The sequence below is a fragment of the Sphaeramia orbicularis genome, chromosome 14 (assembly GCF_902148855.1).
Source record: "Sphaeramia orbicularis chromosome 14, fSphaOr1.1, whole genome shotgun sequence".
Lineage (NCBI taxonomy): Eukaryota > Metazoa > Chordata > Actinopteri > Kurtiformes > Apogonidae > Sphaeramia > Sphaeramia orbicularis.
The window spans coordinates 11947870-11969714 of NC_043970.1; the positions used below are offsets into that span (position 1 = coordinate 11947870).

The window sequence follows — 21845 nt, forward strand, 5'->3', positions numbered from 1 at the left end:
GGTAGAGCTGAGGTAAAAACAACCACATGAATTTATTTTTCAGAGAAATATGATTTTACTGTGGTTTGAAGGCTTACTCATATTGGTTACAGTTTTTTGTGCATGAAACAAATATTGATAATATTTTTGTGCGCAGACAATTGACCTGAACATCGTATAATGAAAGTGAGTCTGAACATAAGGTCCTGAAATGTTATAAATGCTCTGTAAACTGTCTATAGGTGGGCCATCCAAATCAATCAGCAATAATCAATCACCACTGCTCCTCACTGATTGAACAGAACTTAACTTGAACTTTGATGCTAATTCTATATTTATACAAATATTCAGGTAAATGCCAATTTTCTTATTTTTCTCTTTATGTTTCATTTTTCACTCATTTGTGGTTTTTCTTCCTGTCACTGCTGTTGACTGGGAAATTTCTTCATGGTGGGGTCAATGAAATCTTATCTTATCTTATCTTATCTTATCTTATCTTATCTTATCTTATCTTATCTTATCTTATCTTATCTTAAACCAGGTTAGAAATCTAGGGGTAATAATGGACTCAGACCTAAACTTTAACAGCCACATTAAACCAATTACATCATCAGCCTTTCACCATCTCAAAAACATTGCCAGAATCAAAGGTTTACCGTCTAAACCAGACTTAGAGAGACTTATCCATGCATTTATCTCTAGCAGGTTAGACTTCTGTAACAGCCTTCTCACTGGACTCTCTAAATGAACTGTCAGACAGCTGCAGAACATCCAGAACGCTGCTGCTTGTGTCCTGACTAGAACCAGGAAGTACGACCATATCGGTCCTGTGCTCAGATCTCTGCACTGGCTTCTTGTGGCTCAGAGAATAGACTTTAAAACAGCTCTGCTCGTTTATAAGTCTCTCCATGGTCTAGCACCAAAGTACGTCTGTGACATGTTGGTCCCATATGAACCATCTCGGACCCTCAGAACCTCAGGGACTGGTCTTCTGCTGGTGTCCAGAGTCAGGACTAAACAGGGTGAAGCTGCGTTTCAGTTCTATGCAGCTAAACTCTGGAACAGTCTTCCTGATGACATGAGACAGGCCTCTACTCTGACAATATTTAAGTCCAGGCTGAAAACAGCTCTGTTCAACTGTGTATATAACACCTGAAAGGGTTCTATCTGCACTCTGACCTTTTACTTTGTTTTAATTGATTATTATTTATGTTTTAGTGATTATGTTTTAATTGTAATTGTGTGTTTTTAACCTGTCTCTTTTCCATTTTTGTAAAGCACTGTGAATTGCCCTGTGTATGAATTGTGCTATACAAATAAATCTGCCTTGCCTTGGCTATAAATAAGCTGCTGATATTGTGATTTTCCTGGAGCAACAGTGCCACCTGCTGGTACAACTTGGCTACATCATTGCATTATCTTGCAAACAATATTGCAAAGCACAGCGGCTTGAATGTAAATTAGAAATCATAAGAACATATTAAGAAAATAAATACTGTATTTTTTTTTTTTTTTTTGGGGGGGGGGGGCATACAATGACGTAACAAAGAAATTCTCCAATAGTGACACACTCATAATACTTTGTTTCTCACATCACACTTTTCTCTAAGGTAATTCCTAAATGTCTTTCTGCATGTAACAGCTTAAAAGTAAAGTCCAAAACCTTCTTCATAAATAATATGAGCTAAAGTGGATCATATGACTTGTACAGGTGATGCAAGTATGTAGTGCAATCTGAAACAATGTTACATCATTTGTGTCATTCTTCATGCGCTACCTTTTTTTTTTTTTTTTCGCCATTTGACATACATCCAGGTTCCTCTGGACCAAAGTGTGAAACTCATTTTGTCTTCTCATTATTCCGCCTGCAGCAATAGTCGTTTTATGTTAACATTTTTGTTGGAGCATAAAGGTAACACAGCCTATAAACACTGCAGACTTAGAAATAGACACAGACACAGAAAGTTCAAGAACAGCAGATAATTGAAAAGCCATGTCCAGATGTTTTTTCTCCACATGTTCAGACCATCCAGTGAACAAGCCCTGGAAACCTAGGACCAAACTGTAAACGTGACGGACTGCATGGAGAACATAACCGTAAGTCTTCTACTAAAATAAACTCTATGAGCAAACACTGTTCTATGTTCTCCATGACTTCAGCAACCTTTGGGGGTTTTCTAAGCATTAATGCTCATCTTTTAGGCTGGAATAGAGGAAGATATAAAGGATAATGGTATAAAGAAGCATTAAACTATAATTTTTTTAATTATTTTTTTTAAGTGCACATTAGTTATAAGAAGATCTGGAACTAATACATAAACATCACCTTGACTTTTTATCATTGGCATTTTTATTTAAGTGATTTCATACACAGATAAAAGCTAAAACAGTCATACTATGCGAATTTTCATTATGATTAATCAATAACAACTTAATAACTAAATCCTACTTAAATGAGCTACTTAAAACCTGATGAAACAACATTCTGTTTTTACACAGCAAAGGTCTAGAGAAAACTCCTACTACCACAGATGAGAAAAGCAACTTCAGGTGAGTTTAAAAAACAGCTCAAGACCTAATTTTATGACCTTGCTTGTTATTAACTTTTCCTTTCCTTTTCACAACTGCATACAATTTAAAATACATTCAAAGCAAATATTTGTACGATGTCATTTTAATTTTTAATTTAACTCACTTGTTCTTATTACTTGTGCTAATGTATTTTATGTGCTTGGCCCCACTTCTCTTGCCTTTTTTACTTGCATTATCATTTTTATACTTTTTGGTATTATTTTATCTTTGTAAAACACTACAAAATACATTTTACAGAAGAAAAACACTGTATGAATTACGTCCATGATGATGATAATGGTTATATTGTTGTTGTTGTTGTTGTTGTTGTTGTTGTTGTTGTTGCAATTTTTATTATAATGCTTGCTTGCTTACTTACTTAATTGATTGATTGATTGATTGATTGATTGATTGATTGATAAGTAGAGGAAACTACAACCACATAATATTTGGCTAAATCTAAATCTTACCATACAATTTAAACTTACTTTTTAATAATAACCTAACCAAATGTCCTGTTGCAGCATGTACGTATATCACATTTGCTGACATTGTTTTTTTTTTTTTGTTTTTTTTTAAGTTTCTCCCAGTATTACTTTCCCCGTCCTGGTGAAGACAAGTACGCGAACATAGCCTAAATCCATAAAGTTGAATTTTACGAGGCGCAAGTGAAGGCACCAGATAAAACTGAAGGAGGAATTCTCGCGCGCCGCTCGTTGGGTCATTATGGTGTGGGCTCGGGGAGGTTCTGTACGTGGCAGCGATATAAAAAAAAAAAAAAAAACACCCGTGCGTCCTAGTCATAACCCCGGGGAGCCAAGAAAACCTGCGTCCACGTCCCAAAGTGTGTCTTTCATCTTTAAACCCCAGAAGGCTCAGGTAAGGGGCTGTTTGTGTGTGTGTGTGTGTTGTCAGCTGAAGCCTCCTCTGCCTTCACATCCCTGGGCTTCACGCGCAGCTCGTGCCTCCACAACATGTTGGGATGGTTGTCAGTTCTCGGGTACAACAGGTTTTTAGGAGGACAGTGGGATTTTACAAGCCTGACATGCGTGTTTTTGGAGGAAAATACAGCCCCAGTTGGCTAGTTACTGGACGGGGTCGGTGTTTGTATCCGACATGTTTACTGGGTAATGTGAGACTGCGAGGCGTTTGGGTTACTACACTGTTTCCAGAAGAAAACACAGAAAGTTTTGAAAGTTTGCAGCTCAGCATCTCAGACTGTTATGACACTTAAACACGAAAAAGGACGTGGTTTTAAAACCTCAACACGGCAAGTGAAACGTACATTTCACACATGTGGCCGACGGTGGGCTGCAGGAAACCCACTAAACCACATAGCTGAAGATTTGGAGGCTAAATTTCTAGAAAGTGTCCCGGTGTGACGTCATGGGCACGACCCTCCAGCTGGAGGTGATGAGCTGACCTGGGATCTGCCACCTCACGACCCCAGAAAACAGCCAACGGGGTTCAGGGACTGTCTTAACCCCCCTGCAGCCGTCTAATTTACTAACCTATGAGGACCCTAGAGCCAAAAAATACATCTGCACAAAACTCTGCTGTAAAATCACCATGTATCATCTATGTTTTCTGCTTTTTTCTGCATAAATATCTTTAACCCTTTCATGCATAGTAGTCACTACAGTGGGCAGCTATTCTCCAGCTGTTCTCTTGTATATTCATGGGTTAAGTTGTTTTAGTTCCATATCAGCCAACACAGTAGACGCTTATGCATCATCTCATAAATTGCAATTCATACCATTATTGTAACTTCGCTGTTCTTGATTGGTTCTTGAGTGGAAATCAATTGTTAATTGTTATTTTTTGCATATTATCTCCATGAAGTGAGTAATAACTAGTATTAGAATATGTTAAAATGTGATAAAACATCAGATTAGCTGCATTAAACATGGTTTCATTTCACTTTTTTCATATCACTTTATGATATTGGGTTTTAAATACATGTTTCTTTGCTTCAAGAATAAAATTCATGGTGTTGCTGAGTGGACATTTTTGTAAATCTATTTTTAAAAAAAAACAAAAAACCCTCAATCTCATTGTTTTTTTGTTTTTTTTCATGCCTAAGGAGGAATAAAAACACTCAACCCCCCCCCCCCCCCCCAAAAAAAAAAACTAAGGTTCTCATAATTCATGCATGAAAGGGTTAAATCTTCACCTCTGCTCAAAACTACCAAATGTTCAATCATTTCAGGATTTTAACCCTTGAGATACCAGGTGTTTGAATACTTGTTATCATTGTCAACTTATAATATATTTTTAATAATTATATTTTTAATATTTTTGGGTTCTCTCCAGGTGCTACGGTTCTTCCCACTGTCCAAGACATGCATAGATGTAATAGGTTAAATTTTAGAGCTGCAACCAATTAATCGACTCAAAGTGATCCAAAAAAAATCATTCAACCACAATTCTCCTAAACCAAAGCTTTGTTTCCTTCATTTCTCTGCTGTTAAACATTGGATCCACTGTTGTGTTTCACACGGACGCTTATTGTGACGCACAAAGAAGCTTCAATTCAGGAAAACTGCAATAGAATATTTCCTTCCAATCAATTTGAGTCGATTAATCGAATTGGGAATTTTGCATTCGCTTAAGCACCTAATCGATTAATCGGTTGCAGCTCTAGTTAATTTGATAATTTTGAATCTAAATCTATTATATAATTACATTTGTCAGCCCTGTGATGAACTTCTGATATATACAGGTTGTACCCCATCTTTGCTCTTGATACCCAGCACCCTTACAGCCCTCTGAAGGATTAAGCAGTTTGAGTGCCAAAGAGTTAAAATCCTGACAATTATTGAACATTTAGTAGTTTTGAGCAGAGCTGAAGTGATTTTTAGAGATTTGTGAAGGGGAAAAAAGCAGCATAATATATTGATGTGTTTTGATGAATCTATGATTTTGTAGCAGGTTTTTTCTGTGAACATTTTTGGCTCAAGGGTTCCTGAAGAATCCAAAAAGTGTTTGTAGTGTATAATAGACCTGTAAGAGGAAATGTCATTAGATGACGTATGTCAGAAAAGAAACATTCTGGCAGAAAATGCATACCATAAGCTGTAACACAGCCTTAATGATCACCAAATCTAAAAAGAAAAATAACAAAGTAGAAAAATGGCCTATGGGATCCCGAGGGGTCAGAGGTGAGCTAGTGCTAAGTGCTAACTTACTGACTTAATAAACAATAAACTTCATTAAACTCTGCATAACATAGTAATTGTACAATTTGTTAGTGGATCCTATTAACCTGTTTTTCTGGTAATGTGTCAGGAAAAAAAATATTTTATCGAATAAACCAAAGCTCCATAAGTGTGACTCAGCATATTTTATTTGACTTGAGATCGTATCAATAGGAGAATAATTTAAAGATGTACCACCAGATAAATAACTAATGAGACTAGAAATTATAGCCCCTTGCATTTTTAGAGTGAAGTCCAATATAAGTCCATGGGGTTTGCATTTTACATTAATCTACTTCCACATTAGTTTCATTTTGGAGATGTGGTTCTCGCCCCTTGGGTTAAGTTCTCTAGTTTGTCTAACAGTAGTTTTTATTGCACATTGTTACCACTTAAAAAGAGGCACTGAAAACTCATGAACAGAAAGAATGATGTGCATGCTCTACAAATAGAGACCAATACTATTATTTGGTATTTGAAGTGGCACAAAACAGACTCCATGTGTAAATCTCACATATTAAACTTTTAGTCACCTTACAAAATGGTGGTTACTGGATACATCTCGAGTTTTAGGGCAATGTGTGTCATCTCCTAATGTGCTTCACTATTGGTTTTATGGGTAGAAGGAAGGGTGAACACCCTCTCAGCCTTTATTCAGTCATGCTGTTGCCAGGCTATGGATTCATCCATGCAGTATGGCTAGATAACAGAAGCTGATTTAAACTAAAAGGCTTTCTCATGAACAAAAGACTAAGCATGACTTTTGTCAACCTTCGGTAAGCTGCATAAATGGCAGAGCAAATGCACTCCTTGTAAAAAGGTTGCATGCTGCCCAGTTGAGTGATGCTCCCTGCAGTTATTTACTTAATATGTAGCACAATGGTAGTAAATGGATGTGACAGCCTCTGCACCGAGCATAAATGGAGGGCAACGCAGCAAACCTGTCATTAGTAATTAGACTGTCGTACAAGTGGCATGTACTACAAATGTAATATAACACAGCATAATGACATTGTGTGGCTATAAGTATTTCAGAAAAGCTTATCTACAAACTGCTTGTTTTTACTTTTTCAACATACTTACCATTACTGATACACACTGCTTTTATGTGTCCTTATGCTCTTTAATACTGCTTTCATTATGGGTGCCTACCTGTCTAAACCAATGCATGCAACTTCCAGTCTTTATGTTAATATTTGTCTGAAACAAGTCCTGTGCTATAAATGTTTATCTCTAAGTACAGTATGAATGAGATCACCAACCAGGCAGCAGTGAACCTATTAATTAACGCTGCAATTTGATGAAAGATTAGAGGTACTCCCATAGTCTGCCTTCCTACTATTTTAATCTAATTCAGGAATAGTCAGCACTCAAAGTAAAACAGATTATAGGCTCTATATTTAGATGCTGCAGATATTTTTTCAGCTCTCACTGGTTGTTAAATAAATTTCTCCCAATGTCAGCCACATATGGTCAGCAGAGCTGTTGAATTTAGCTTTTAGACTCTTTATACTCAGATGTTCTCAGAGGCTGTTCATTCACCTCATTTAAACTTTTTTTCAGAATTGCACAAGGGTCTAAAGTAGTAAACAATAAATAAATATATAAATAAATGAATAAATAAATAATATTGAAGATACAAAATAAAACAACAGCAATTCATCATTTAATTTGGCTATCAAACCGGTGCTTTGGATCAGTAGACTCAGACTGGCTAAAGCTGTTACATCAACATCAGATCGCAAAGAGGAAGTTTCTCACCTGAATGATCACAGATGACTGGTGCTATACCATCTGCCAACCTGATGCCGTCTCCTCATAGCATCATCAGAAGTCACTATGTAAAGATAAAGCTGCATACATTGGTGTGCAGAAAGTGTATAATAATAATAATAATAACAATGGTAATAATGTTAATGGTGTTATATTGACAGTTCATGCTGAACTTCTGACCTTTTCCTCCATTGGCTTGGTGTAGAAGTTGCAAAATTGTCATTTCCTTGACCTCTCATCTGTTTTTTGAGGGGTTTTTTTTTTTCTGGAAGTGAAAGTCAGACTTCTGTTCCTAGATGTACAGAGCATCCTAGATGTACAGAGCATAATGAAGATCCAAAGTAGAAAAGCTAATCAAGATAAGTGTTAGCTCAAAAAATGCGTTATTCTATTATTCATTTTGGATTTCACATTATCCAGCACTGCCTTAAAGAAATGGTAGAATATTTTCATTACAGTGGAAACTGAAATGTCCACAGGAACAGTTAATACATGACACATAAGGTGCTTTTTTTTTTTTTTGAGGAAGAGAGTTAGAGTTCACAAAGTGTGACAGAAAGGAACTGCCTCAGCATGTTCACAGCCTGCTGTTGACTTGATGCATGCACATAGTACATGTGAATTTATACTCTTAAAGCATATTATTGTGAAAGTCCATGTTTTGTCTTCACTGTCGGGTTGGGTGTAAAGCATTTCATCCTAAATGATTATGATACTATCAGTCAGAAAATACCTCTTTTGCATCAACCGTTTGTTGTTTATCTTTGTGTGTCCAGTGTATACATTATATACTTGTACTTGTACACTGGCTTATTTGGAGTCCATTTTTGCCACACATACTCCCATTTTTAAGAACAAATGTTACTGTTTTTCTTTGCCTGGAAGTTTTATCAAAATTGTGTGATTTTGTCTCTCTTGCCAAAATTAAGTAGATAAATACTGCTGACTTAAGAGATAACAATATAAGTGAGATAATGCGTCAGCCAGGGTTTCTGGATTCAGTTTTTTTCAGACTAATGAGCACATATGTAAAATATTTTGCTCCTTAAATCATGGAATTAGATTAATATGCCAGTGGTATTTTTGGCTTAAATAAACAGTGAACTTTGTAGCCTGAGCTCTGTTTGTTTCAGTGATGGTCTTTTCTTTTCATCTCGAGATGTTCATGGTCACCTTTGTCTTATCCCTCTAAATTTCCCCTTCAGATTTTTTCTGATATAAAAAGGTCTTGATTGTCTCCTTTAAGAACTACTCGTTTTGAAGCATTTTGAGTTATTATACAGAGAAATTGAGTGGATGGCACCATTGGTTTTTTAAATAATCAAATTAAGAAAATGCAGTGCAAGATGTTTTTTCTATTCACATGTGGTTCAGGCCAGTGTCTGGCACAATAATTTTTTTTCTGGTGGCTTTCATTATTTTATTTTGAGCTGTGGCTGGATGTAATTTATTCAACACAACCAATCTGCATTTCCTGAAGCACTCTCCTCCCTCGATTGTTACTACCAATACAACATATCATATGCTGTCTGTCAGAGAGGTGGTGTCTTAGTGTCTTCTGTGTATCCCTCTGCTCAGTGTTGTTGGCTACAGTATGTTAGCCAGAATAGTTGGGGTCAGGACCGCTGAGCACTGTTACAGGCTTCTTTCCAGGAATGTGACATTGATGTTACAGCCTGCAACAACAGGCAGGGCTGTTTGGGTTGGGAGGGCACTGAGGCTGTAAATTACTACAACAGGGATGTGGTCCTTTCATTTATAGGTAGACAGTGGTAGTGGGTGTCTGGACTGGTCAGCAGAAAGCTGAAAGTTAAACTCAACTGTTGGCAGCGTGTAGATTTCATATATCATAGAAAGTAGTTTGTTATAAAAATATGTAAAGTTATAGAAAACCTAAATGATCATGAGATGTTAGACCTATATCTTTGTATTTTTTGTATCAGGTTTAGTATTAGTTTGGTTTAGCAAGGATTCTGCTGAGCAGAAAAAAAAGTTGCATACATCAAGAAAAAATCTGTTCAAAAAAGCCTTTAGTTTAAAACAGTGTTTTACTTTTTGACATGTTAAATCCATGTACATATTTGTCATTCTGAACCTGCTGGCAGCTCCTAACAAGTTTGGACAGCTCTGCAGATCTGCCAAATCCCAGAGGAGATAGAGCATTTTTAGGTTAAACAAGGTGATAAGATGGTTTAACTCCTAAGCCAGAAAATATGAGTGCATTTGGATGAATTCTTTTGACCAGTGTAATGCTAACACGATTGATATCCAAATATTACTTAAGTAAGTTTTTAATCTCAGTCTCAGAACAGATGTGGGAAAAGTGCCTGTAGGCTTTACACTGACCTGCTGTGTATATTGAGCAACTTTACACCCCTGTTCTACTGGTAGTATAAATACCATTTGGTTGTCTGGGATGTTTACCTCATTAAAAGTATTTACTGGTTGCAGATACACCATATTGCCTGGCCTCTGCCATGTGTTTTAGATAAACAAAGAATCAGTGGATCACTGATCAATGCCATTGATATACAATATAGTTATACCATATTTATTATTGTGGCATATTTTATCATATTCAATGTTCTGCTTTCCTTATGAGAACAGTAGAAAGTAGAGTTACCTAATGTCAGCAGGTGTTCTGACAGTGAAATGTATATTTTCCCCTGGAGCAGAGTCCTCACCATATTATTACACTCATAGACGAGCTACATAAGTGCTGGTTTCTGCATATGTACCTCTGTTTTTCTGAGACTATGATAAGGTGGTATGCCGATAAAAACATGGATCTGTGTTTATTCTGTCTGTTTTGACTGTACTAGTAAGCAGTTATTTCTATGCAGTGATGTGGTGCAGCAGTTTTAGACAAAATTCAACAGGATGAAGCACAATAGTGTCGCCTTTCACTTAAACCACAAACAAAGCTGGTCTTAGCACCGGGCCAAGTACAAGACATTTCATCCAGGTGATAACTCAGTGTTGAGTTCTCTTTGTTCAGCTGAAGCTTTGTCGCTGGCTCTGTAGTTGCTGAAAAATGAAGAAGAAGCTAGTGTTTCTTGTGTCCCAGTTAACATATCTTATTTGTAATGAAAGTAATGTCGCTGGTTGCCTCAGCGACAAGGAGGTCACCAGTTCAGAGGTACTGAAACAATGGTCTTTAGAGCTGTTTCTGTTCAATTACGCTCCACTTTCTTATTGCTTACAGTATATTTACCACACATCTTATATAAATGCTGGTTAGATGTTTTGGGGCTTGAAATGTCAGAAACAAACATCTCTCAAAGAAGGCTCTCTGCAGGGCATGTTCTGCTTCATAATTGCATTAGAAAATACACTGAGCTTTATTAGTCATGGCACTAGTCATGAATATTCCTCATTAGGCATGTGGTTGCCTTGCTGACCTTAAATATCAGCCAAAGTGGCTTGATCAAAGGAAAAATAACAGTTTTGAAGAATGATATTTCACTGTTATCAATAAGTAAACCGTTTGTTTTGTTACTATTAATATGCACCTTGGTTTCGTCATTTTGTCTGCAAGGAAAATGCAACGACTTGAATTTGTACCAATGTATGACCTGATTGCACACAGAAATACTGCATCAAAGTAGATAAAGTAGTAGTAGTAATAGTAGTGGATAACAGTGTTTTTCCATATTGTCACCTCTGTCTTAGTTGGATCTGGAAATCGAGGATAATATGAAAACATGCTTCCCAGCAGGCAGTAGTGACTCATTTGTAGGAAACATAATGGAAACTATGAATATTGTTTGACATCAGCTAATTTTTTTTCTGGATACTTAAACTGATGAGTTTGCAGACTTGATTTTGTTTATGTGTGGCTTAGCCTTCAGTAGGATTTTGGGCTGCAAGACTGATTCAGTCATCATTTAGCAGCTATTAGAGCAGAAAACAAAGCAAAAAACCTATTGTCAGATATAACACACAAGTCATATTAATGTGTAAAGTCAAGGAGGACAATAATGTTACAGTTGGCTCTGATAACAGTCAACCTTTTCTCAGAACTGGGTTATTTTTGCTGCACGTGCATGTGTTTAAACCGTGTAAATCTGTTGTGACATGATTTGGTTGTGGTTTGCATTGCAGGTTACTAAAGGAGACAGAATGAGGAAGTCTCTGTCTTACATCTCCCTGGTCCTGCTCTGCTGCTCCAGCTGGATCACACATGCAGAGGTCTTCACTTCCATAGGTAAGACTCTGTAGGAATACTCACTTATTTTACAATTATTCTGTCAATTGTGGGATTTTCTTGCTACAAAATCCTCTTTAGTTTAGTGTTTCTAGATCAAAAATTTTATGAAAGCACATGCTGTTTTTGTAATGTCTGGCCGCACAGTGCAAAGCTTTATGCTTTAAAAAAAAATATTTAATCCTGTTCCTGTTCCTGCACTTTTAATCACAATATTACCAAAACTGAGTCAGCATCCTGAAATTGTTCTCACCCCTGTGCTCATAGCTAGATATGCATAATATTAACTTTTTCCTGTTTTCCTGGTAAAAAAAAATGAATTGGCCCAACTAGCTTGTGATGTTTACAGCTAGTAGGCTAGTTCTCATGATGTTGAACACCAGTGAAAATGAGTCTCCCTGGTTTGCACCTGCCTCAGTAAATCACAAAACAAAACAGAGGATTAAAACCACAACCCTGCTGTTCTGTGGTACTCCTTACTTAAACATACATTTCCTAATCACTGTTTTGTAAATAACCCTGTTTCATCCGGCCTTGGCCTCAGCAGTGGCTGGTGCTAAACACAACTAAGAAAGCACCGCCAGCTGTAAATTCATTTACACAGCCATTCTCCTGATCTGTCAGTCAGTTGATGTTCTGTGTCTGTTTACATGTCATTAAACTCTATGATTATATTGTTTGACTTCATTCCACCTGTCGTTCTAGTGTTGTCAGTATTTATTTGAATGCCTGGTTCATGTGACTTCAGGGCTGAATGACAGATGAAGTTAACGATTTTGTCACGTCTAACTCTTTGTGATGGATTATTTCAATCCCAACATTCAGTTTCTACTTGACAACAGACAAAAAAAATATGTCAGAACAGCTTTATAGTAAATCTGGCTGTATTTAACATCACTCTTCATTAAAATGTCAAACTGATTTATTTTTGTGCTTTTGTTAAACCATTGCATTTGCATTTAACATATACTGTTGTCAGAACATGAGCTGTAAGTTACAGATTTGTGTGGTTAAACATATTTTTGTGGACTCTGGACAGGCTAGAAAAATATCCTAGTGGAAACCCTGGTATGTCTAAAGTCTGTTCCCTGGTGTAAAGACATTATATATGGAGGATGTGGCTGTGTGGTCAATAAACTCTGATGTAGATGCCCTAAATAACTTTATAGAGGCATACATACTGAAGTTGGCTAAAATAATTTTACACCCCATGATTTGTGCAGGTGAGACTTACACCCAGCAATGCTTTAAATAAATACAGAAAACTTGAGTTTATTTTTGTACAGTTTAGAGATGCATTTGGATCAGACACAGGAGACTGCATTGAGCAATATAATAAATTAAATCACATTGATTTACTGCCCTTGGACCATCAGTTACTGCAGAAACAATGAAAGTGTCGTTTGTTCCTTGTCTGCCATCCCCTGTGAATTTATCAAGGTTGAGTGTTTCCATGGAATTGTTTACTCTGCGCCCCGCACCCCATTCACCTCCTAAAAGAGTTCATGGATGGATGCTTTGCTGTAGTTTGCTGAGTAATTCTATACAATCAAAGCCCCAGTTTGTGGTGGAGAATTTATTTTTAAAGTCTGAGGCAGCCAGTGTTGCCAGAAAAACATTTTATTGGTCTTAAAATCAAAGTGCTGCAGGCAGCAGTCGCTGTACTACAAACTATGTCCCATTGGAGGGTGTGTTCTGGTTCAGTTTAGTAATCAAACATACTATTTAATGAATGTTAAAGTTACAAATGTGCAGATACTAACAAATTAAATGACTTGCAGAGTAATGTGAAACATTCAGTGGGATGAGGAATTAAAGTTTTGTGTGTTTTTTGTACTTAATTATTTAATTAAAAGGCCATACATGTTGGATAAAGACTATACTTACTCATCTTTTTGTTGTTCTTTCTGTCTCTTTTGTGTTTAGGGCAAATGACAGATCTCCTCTACACTGAAAAGGAGTTGGTCCAGTCTCTAAGGGAGTACATAAAAGCAGAAGAGACCAAGCTCGCTTCTGTTAAAAGGTACATTATCAGCCCCAAGTAACTCAATGATAACCCTGCTGTGACCATGGGGTGTGTCATGTGGTTTTGAGGCTGTCTCTTTGAAATCAGCTCTTCTGTTGAACTGTTATTAAGTGCTCTGATTGCAGATATTCATAACCCTTGTGAATGTTTGTCAACTAGGACATTTTGATAGCACTAACAGTTTTGTGTAAATATTAATATTTATTTCATTATAAGTCAACAGCACTGACAAGCAGAGTAAAATATTGATGTTATTTTCAACAATGTGTCTAGTCAGTGATTTGCTCAGTATTAACTGTCCTTCAACTCTTTGTTTTTTATTTAGCTTAGAATTTCTGAAAAAGTTGAATATGTTTCTATGGACATGATACATAAACTAAAGGCAGCTGATTAATGGGCTCAAACCAGCCTCCACTTCCCCATATCATTTGGAAGTTAAAGTGCTAAATACTTGAAGTGGTTCTATGTTCTCTGATATTCCAGAACATCAACAGCCGGAGGAAGTCGTGAACCACAACATTTTTACAGCTACTACCACCACTATTGAATTCAGTCAAAATAACACTGTCGTGTAATCTTAATGTACTGTGTCCTTTGATAGTTTACATTATTGCTCTGTTAGCTTAGTGTTGTTTTTAGACAGAAAACAGCCACAGTAAAAGCACAATTTACTTCCATTATCTATACAATTTGTGTTGTCAACAGCTGAACTAAAGATTTGTTAAGAATCATCTGAGCAAGGTCTGAACTGTGGGTCAACAAATAGTCAACTTAGTGATAATGACAGCATCTCACAATGTCTCTATGGCTGAATCCCAATTCTCCCCTTGGCCCTCCCTCTTAACCCTACCCCACGGTTTTGCATGTACACATGAAGGGGTAGTGTTGTCCTGATTCTCAATTAGACAGAGAAGGGCTATGGCGGAGGGCTGTATAGCCCTCGAAACGGAGACGTTTCAGGACCACACTACGAACGGAGGGGTAGGAGAAATTTCCTATAATTCTGTTTGAATCATTGGCAAGATGGAGGTAAACGGAACCAAAAAATGCAGCAGTGTGATGAAAGAAACACACAAATGTACGTATTTTCTTTGTAAACAACTTAATCATTTGATCGACCTTTTAATGCCATTTCAATGTGTTATAGATCACATTTTTTAATTTTTTTATTTTATTTATGTGCACATAATGAACAGATGAACAGCAAGAGGAAAAAAACAACATTCAAACAAGTAACATCATTGTGCAGGAGAGGATAGAAGCCAAAAAAGGCTTATGTGAATACTTCCCTGGAAATAAACAATACACAGGAAGAAAAAAAGAAGAAAAAAGAAGAAAAAATTTCTGCGGTTTATAGTTGATACACGTAAAAAGATGACCAAAGCCCATGGAACAGAGACTGTTACAGCTGCTTACAGCATGGGGAATACTTTCAGAAACAAAGTTGTTGCATCTGTTAATAGTAGGGCTGTGTATTGACCAGAATCTGGCGATACGATACAAATCACATTACTAGGATCACCGCACGTTATATCGCGATATATCACGATACTGTTAACATGGCAATATTTTTTGTTTTGCTTCTTTTTTGAAAAGATTACTTTCTGGAAAAACTTAGAGTGCAGTATTTGGATAAATAAAGTTTTAAGATGCGGTTTCACCAGTACAAAAAAACCACACAAATAAATAAATAATGTTTTACAGATATTACAGTTTAAGATCCTGCTTAAATGTTCATATTCTTTTGCGAAAATAATACATAGTGTTCAGTCCCTGAATCATCCAGTATCAGAACATTATTTTTGTGCATTCATCAAAAAAAACAACAACAAACATTTGCCTCTTTCAGACAGTAAGAAGCGCTTTTAGGATTATTTATTAATTAACAAAACAGCGTTATCAGTTTCAAAAAATGCCATTTATGACCTGCAATATCACAATAGTGCTTTTGTCGTATACAAACAACAGAAAAAAAATACCCATGTGAATATAGAAATAAAAGAGCTGTAAAAACAAAAATGAACCTCTGCCATGTCTGCATTTGAATAAATACCTAAAAATATCGATACAGTACTTTTTAATATCGATACAATATCGTGGAGTGAAATATCACGATATATTGCAATACCAATATTTTCTTACACCCCTGGTTAATAGTGGCATCGATGACCGCTGATGACGTAAACAGGTCTGGAAGGGTTGTCCCATTTCATAGGGGAATGTTTCAACCCCTACCCCTTGCAGCTCAGTTTGATGGGGTAGTGCCAAGGGGTAAGGGGAAAATTGGGATTGGGCCTATACGCTTTATAATCAATTTCTGTAACTAATAGAACTGACTTGAATAAATAAATGAATAAAACAGGATCATTGACCATTCACATAGACTCTGTTCGGTCCGATGAATCCACTATCCTTGTATTTTACCTTTGACCCCGTAAAAGATAATGTGTCCTTGAACTCAAAATAAGCTTTAATGCCAAATTTGAGGAAATTCCTTCAAACTGTTTCTGAGATTCTGCTTTTAAACATAATGGACAGTTGGCAGAAGAACAAACCTTTTTACAGAGATGCAAGGAAAATAATAATAATAATAATGATAAGTGAACATAAAAGAATATAAAACTATAAAATTGTTGTGTTTTTTACTTATCTTCCCTCACTGTCAGTAATTCCAGCTAAGGAGCCTAATATTGTTATCAGCTGTTTTGGAAGCCAAGTTCTGTTTTATCAGCATCTGTTTGTAATGTATAGAATGTCTGTGTCATGTGTATATAGAAGAAACTGTATAATAATGGTAACATTCCCTCTGTCTGTGTTTAGCTGGGCCAACAAACTAGATGCCCTGACCAGAGTTTCTACGACTGACCCAGAGGGCTACCTGGCCCATCCAGTCAATGCCTACAAACTGATGAAGAGACTGAACACAGAGTGGAATGAACTGGAGAGCCTGGTGCTGCAGAACCCCTCGGATGGTGAGGAAACCCCACATCACTCAGAAAACAGTGTAAAGGGCCGTGCAAATGTACCACCTGTGTACATTGGAACATTATAACACCCCAGTTATACTAGATGAGAACCTTATGAGAGGAAAATGCATCCACAAATATAATACCATCACATATACAGGGTGGGGAAGCAACATTTACAATATTTTGAGGCAGGGATTGAAAGACAGTGTATGACCAATTAGTTTATTGAAAGTCATGAGAATTTATTTGCCACAAGAAAATTTACATAATAGAAAATGTTTTTATTCTATGTGTCCTCCTTCTTACTCAATAACTGCCTTCACATGCTTCCTGAAACTTGCGCAAGTGTTCCTCAAATATTTGGGTGACAACTTCTCCCATTCTTCTTTAAAAGTATCTTCCAGACTTTCTCGTAATAGTTTTGCTCATAGTCATTCTCTTCTTTCCATTATAAACAGTCTTTATGGACACTCCAACTATTTTTGAAATCTCCTTTGGTGTGACGAGAGCATTCAGCAAATCACACACTCTTCGACGTTCGCTTTCCTGATTACTCATATGGGCAAACGTTTCTGAAAAGGTATGGATAATAGTGTTAGGTATGATTAAGACATCAATATATGTTTGGTTTCAAAACAATTGGCGTAGTGCCTGCTGAGAAAAAACAACTAAATGTTCATTGTAAATTTTGCTTCCCCACCCTGTATTAAAGTCTGTCTGGAATCAATAGATGAACAAATGAACCAGTAAAGTGGAGAATATTAATATAAGCTATTTGATGTGACAGGAATAAAGAGGGAATGGTCCAGCATGGAAAAACATCTCTGTATGAGAGGAGGTTAAAGATACAAAGTCAAAACGGTTGTCATTCCAGGGCTTAAGGCAGACTGTAAATCATTCATACATCAGGTCTTATCCACTCTTAAAACAAAGTTAAACTTTAACTTAAATGCCCCAAATTCTCTTAAATCAGTCATATGTGGCATTTAAGAATAAATTTGCTAATCCAAGTGGTTCTTACTTGAGACCCACTGTTCTTTAGATACGCTTGTTTTGGTATGGTTGTGTGCTGAAGTATGAGTGTCTGTTTCTGTGCTTATGGCATCATCTGTGTATTTTAAGCCTTAAAGTACATAGATATTAATTCTAGAGATTAGTGTGGAATAGGTGAGTGGATTGTGTGGCATGTTTACATTCAGATCTCCATATCTGTATGGAAGCACATGGCATTTCTCAAAGAAAAACTGTTCAGCTGTAGTTCTACACTGGAGAAACAAAGTACAGCTCATTTTGTTGCATTTTGCTGTGTGTTGTACTTTTACGTAACAATCTGTTTCTTCCCCTTAGTTTTCATGTTGTATGATGATGAATGATTGACTGGGAATAACTTCTTCTCACAAGATCCTGATCTTTTCTCCCTCGTCCTTTTTTTTTTTTTGTATTGAGATAATATGTCTAATTTTGTGTTTCTTTGGTGAATGTGATGCATGTAATTTATTGTCGAATGTGAGTACCCCATTAACTTTACTTGAAATACTTGGACAGCAGTGACTGAGAATGTGCAAGAATGTTTCCAGTGAAGCTCCTCTGCATATCTTTTCACATCATAAAATACCTCTGAAAGGCTGAATATACCCCTGTTTCTATGGGGCAAACGCAAAATAAGAAAAAATAGCAGATGTGAGTGAAGTGATTGCGGTGCAAAACGGAAATGACTGTTGAGCTCTGTTCAAGTAGTCTGCTCTCCAAATGAACAGACAGGGAACAGATGCTGTCATGTTTCAGCTGCAGCTGTTCCACATCTGCATATTTGGCCAGATTTTGTGTGTCTGGACCTGAGAGTTTACATGTTTAGACTTAGAACCAATTCTTCATGTGTGCTGATCAAGTGAATCTGCATACGTGGCTGAGTCAGAGACGAGGGAAAATCTGACTAGACTGACACTCAATCAAAAGACATGTCTTATTTCCCTAATGTTTATCTTCTGGTTTTATTGTTTCATGATATATTTCTCTTAGTCTTGCAGAAGAGACAAAAATTCCCTCGTTGTCAAAAATGTATTAGAGGTAAAGCGCAATGTACCAGTGTAAGTAATTCACCGTTTAGTTCACTTTTCAGACTCATTGGTGAAATACACTGACACTGACATTGTCACTTCATGTTCAAATGCAGCACACAGTCATGTAAAACGGCTGTAGATGCATCCTATATTCACAGCTTTTTTTCTTTCTTTTTTGGATCCAGGATTCATCTCCAACATGTCTGTACACAGACAGTATTTCCCAGATGAGGAGGATGAGACAGGCGCAGCCAAGGCGTTGATGCGTCTGCAGGACACGTACCAACTGGATTCTGAGGCCTTTTCTAAAGGAAAACTGCCTGGTAACCACAACATGTGAACCAGAAGTTTGATAGACCATGACATTATTACAAGGGTGGAAGACCAAAGAAAGACTACATCCATCTAAAACATTTTGAACAACTATGTTTGTATGTGCCTGAATGAGTGTGTTTATATTCCTTCCCTGGATATCTGGCCTTCAGATATTTTTATCAAAGCAGTCCATGTCAGCTCATCTACACTGATTAGATCAAGAACATTGTTTGGGTTTACTGTCAAGTTCAATATTTCTGTTGGATTGACTTAAGCCAGTGTTTTGTGAACCCTGCCTAGGCATGCAGTCCGATGCATTTCTCACAGTGGATGACTGCTTCGACATGGGGAAGACGGCGTACAATGATGCAGACTATTACCACGCTGTGCTGTGGATGCAGCAGTCCTTAAAACAGTTGGATGCCGGAGAGGAAGCGGCAACTACCAAGGCAGAAATTCTGGACTACCTCAGCTATTCCGTTTACCAAATGGGTGACCTACCTCGAGCCATTGAACTGACACGCCGCCTGGTGGCCATTGGTGAGTAAGGACGTGCATCGCTGAGTCCAGTGCAGTGGATAGCACTGTCACCTCACAGCTAGAAGGTCCTGGGTTCGAATCAAACACTGGCTGATTGGGGGAATTCTGTGTGGAGTTTGCATGTTCTCCCCATGGGTTTGCATGGGTTCTCTCCGGTTACTCCGCCATTCAAAGACATGCAGTTAATAGGTTATTTGGTAAATCTTATTTGCCCATAGGCGTGCATGTGAGAATGATTGATTGATTGATTGATTGATTGATTGATTGTCCTGGGGTGAACTGGTGACACATCCACCTTCCCCTGAAACGTAGCTGGGATAGGCTTCAGCACCTCTGTGACCCTCTCTAGGATAAAGCAGTTCAGAAAATGAATGACTGAAACAAATTCCAATTCAGTATGATTCTTTTGATATTTAAAAACATTTTGGACACACTGGTCTTTTCCCAAATCCCTTTGAATTCCAAGAAAAAGTCAAAGTAGGGGCAAGGACTCGGGTCCAAAATGGAGGCTAATGTGGATGTATCTTGAAGTTGTAATACCACTGATGGCCACTGGGGTTAGCTCTAGGATTATTACCTCCGCCAAGGAGGTTATGTTTTTGCCAGGGTTTGTTTGTTTGTTTGTTTGTGTGTCTGTTTGTCTGTCCGTTAGTGTGCAACATAACTCAAAAAGTTATGGACAGATTTGGATGAAATTTTCAGGGTTTGTTGGAAATGGGATAAGGAAGAAATGATTAAATTTTGGTGGTGATCGGGGGTGGGGGGGCCCACGGGGGGGGCGCAGACCAGAAAATTTCATCAAAATCTGTCCATAACTTTTTGAGTTATGTTGCACACTAACGGACAGACAGACAGACAGACAGACAAACAAACAAACAAACAAAACCTGGCAAAAACATAACCTCCTTGGCGTGGGGGGGCCCACGGGGGGGGCCACTGATCAGCCTTGGTGGAGGTCTGCGCTCTCTGAGTGCTTCTAGTTCACAAAAGTTTTTAATTATACGGGTGTTTCAAATGCCAGTTCTGATCTGAATCTGAATATGGTAATTTTTGAAACTGGGTCCCAGAGGAGACAAATCTCAAAGCCAGATGCATCTTTGCTGAAATGATGACACCAAAGCCCCCCACTCTCTTTACCTGTGCCACCATCTTCTTCCTCCTGTGATTGTTTACATCACTTGTGTTTTATATGCATACATTCTGTGGCAGCATTACAGCGCCACATGCAGGCCTGGCATATATACTACAGCATTTGTAGTGGTTTGGTGTGGACACGCGTTTCTTGCTACAATGCTACGTTTACAGAAGTCTTTTTCAAAACAAAAAAGAAATGGATGGTTTTCGCCACCGTGCGGACAAGGCCTTAGATTTGCAGTGAACTTCTCTTTAAAAAAATACTGACTCAATAAATATTTGTTTTATTTGGGCGATCAAATAAGTCTTGTCTTAAAATTTTTCCTCTGTTAATTAGATCTCTGGTCAAATATAAGGTTTGATATCTGCTGTGTCGCCTTGGACTTTCAATTAATTAAATAAAACACATTGTTTTTCTCGACAGACAGCTCCAATGTAGTCATGGTTAGTATTCTAAGGTAAGAAACCCTTCCATTATTTTGTTACCCAGTACTTGATTAAGTTGGCCTATTTTCGTTACCGAGTCGGTCAGCTGTCATTTAGCATTAGCTCACCCATGACCCCCAACAGAGGGGTCTGATCCCTTGGACTCCAATAGTTCTGTCCCTTGTGTTCATGTATGGTCACCTCTGGCTCCAAAAAGCCAAATGGTGATGACCAAATCATTACTAGCTTCAAAACAGCAGTTCACCAATTATATACAATCTATGGCTTGGACCTCATTTTAAACCAGGCTTTTCTCTCTTTTTCAGTCTCCAGTTGAACTTTAATGAAGCACTTTGGCTGCTGTAGCAGCATAAATCAAAATTATTCTAGATAATAAAGGAAGAGGGCCCCTACCGATAATACCATATAAACAAACTACATTTTACCAGATATTTTTAGAAATTATGCATCTTTATTTCATCCCAAATTGTATCTGATGCACATGTTTTTAACTGAGGCACTTTTGAAATATAAACACTTGTTACCAATGATCGATTCATGGGTTTATGTTCTTAGTCTAGTTAGCTGAGCAATATGACCTCAGCTTATAACTAGTTTACTTTTGACTCATACACGTGTCTTCTTTTT

General features: G+C 37.4%; 1 protein-coding gene across 3 annotated transcripts in view; it reads left to right on the forward strand.

The window, feature by feature from the left end:
* Positions 1-3293: 3293 nt before the first annotated feature.
* The window catches only part of p4ha2 (procollagen-proline, 2-oxoglutarate 4-dioxygenase (proline 4-hydroxylase), alpha polypeptide 2), a 33541-nt gene continuing 14989 nt past the window's right edge, over positions 3294-21845 (forward strand). For all 3 annotated transcript variants that reach the window (XM_030154829.1, XM_030154831.1, XM_030154830.1), the window contains exons 1-6: positions 3294-3429; positions 11625-11727; positions 13654-13750; positions 16574-16725; positions 18968-19105; positions 19398-19637. In XM_030154829.1, coding sequence (XP_030010689.1) covers positions 11643-11727; positions 13654-13750; positions 16574-16725; positions 18968-19105; positions 19398-19637 — 712 coding nt within the window. In that variant the 5' untranslated portion in view covers positions 3294-3429; positions 11625-11642. The remainder of the gene's footprint in view (positions 3430-11624; positions 11728-13653; positions 13751-16573; positions 16726-18967; positions 19106-19397; positions 19638-21845) is intronic.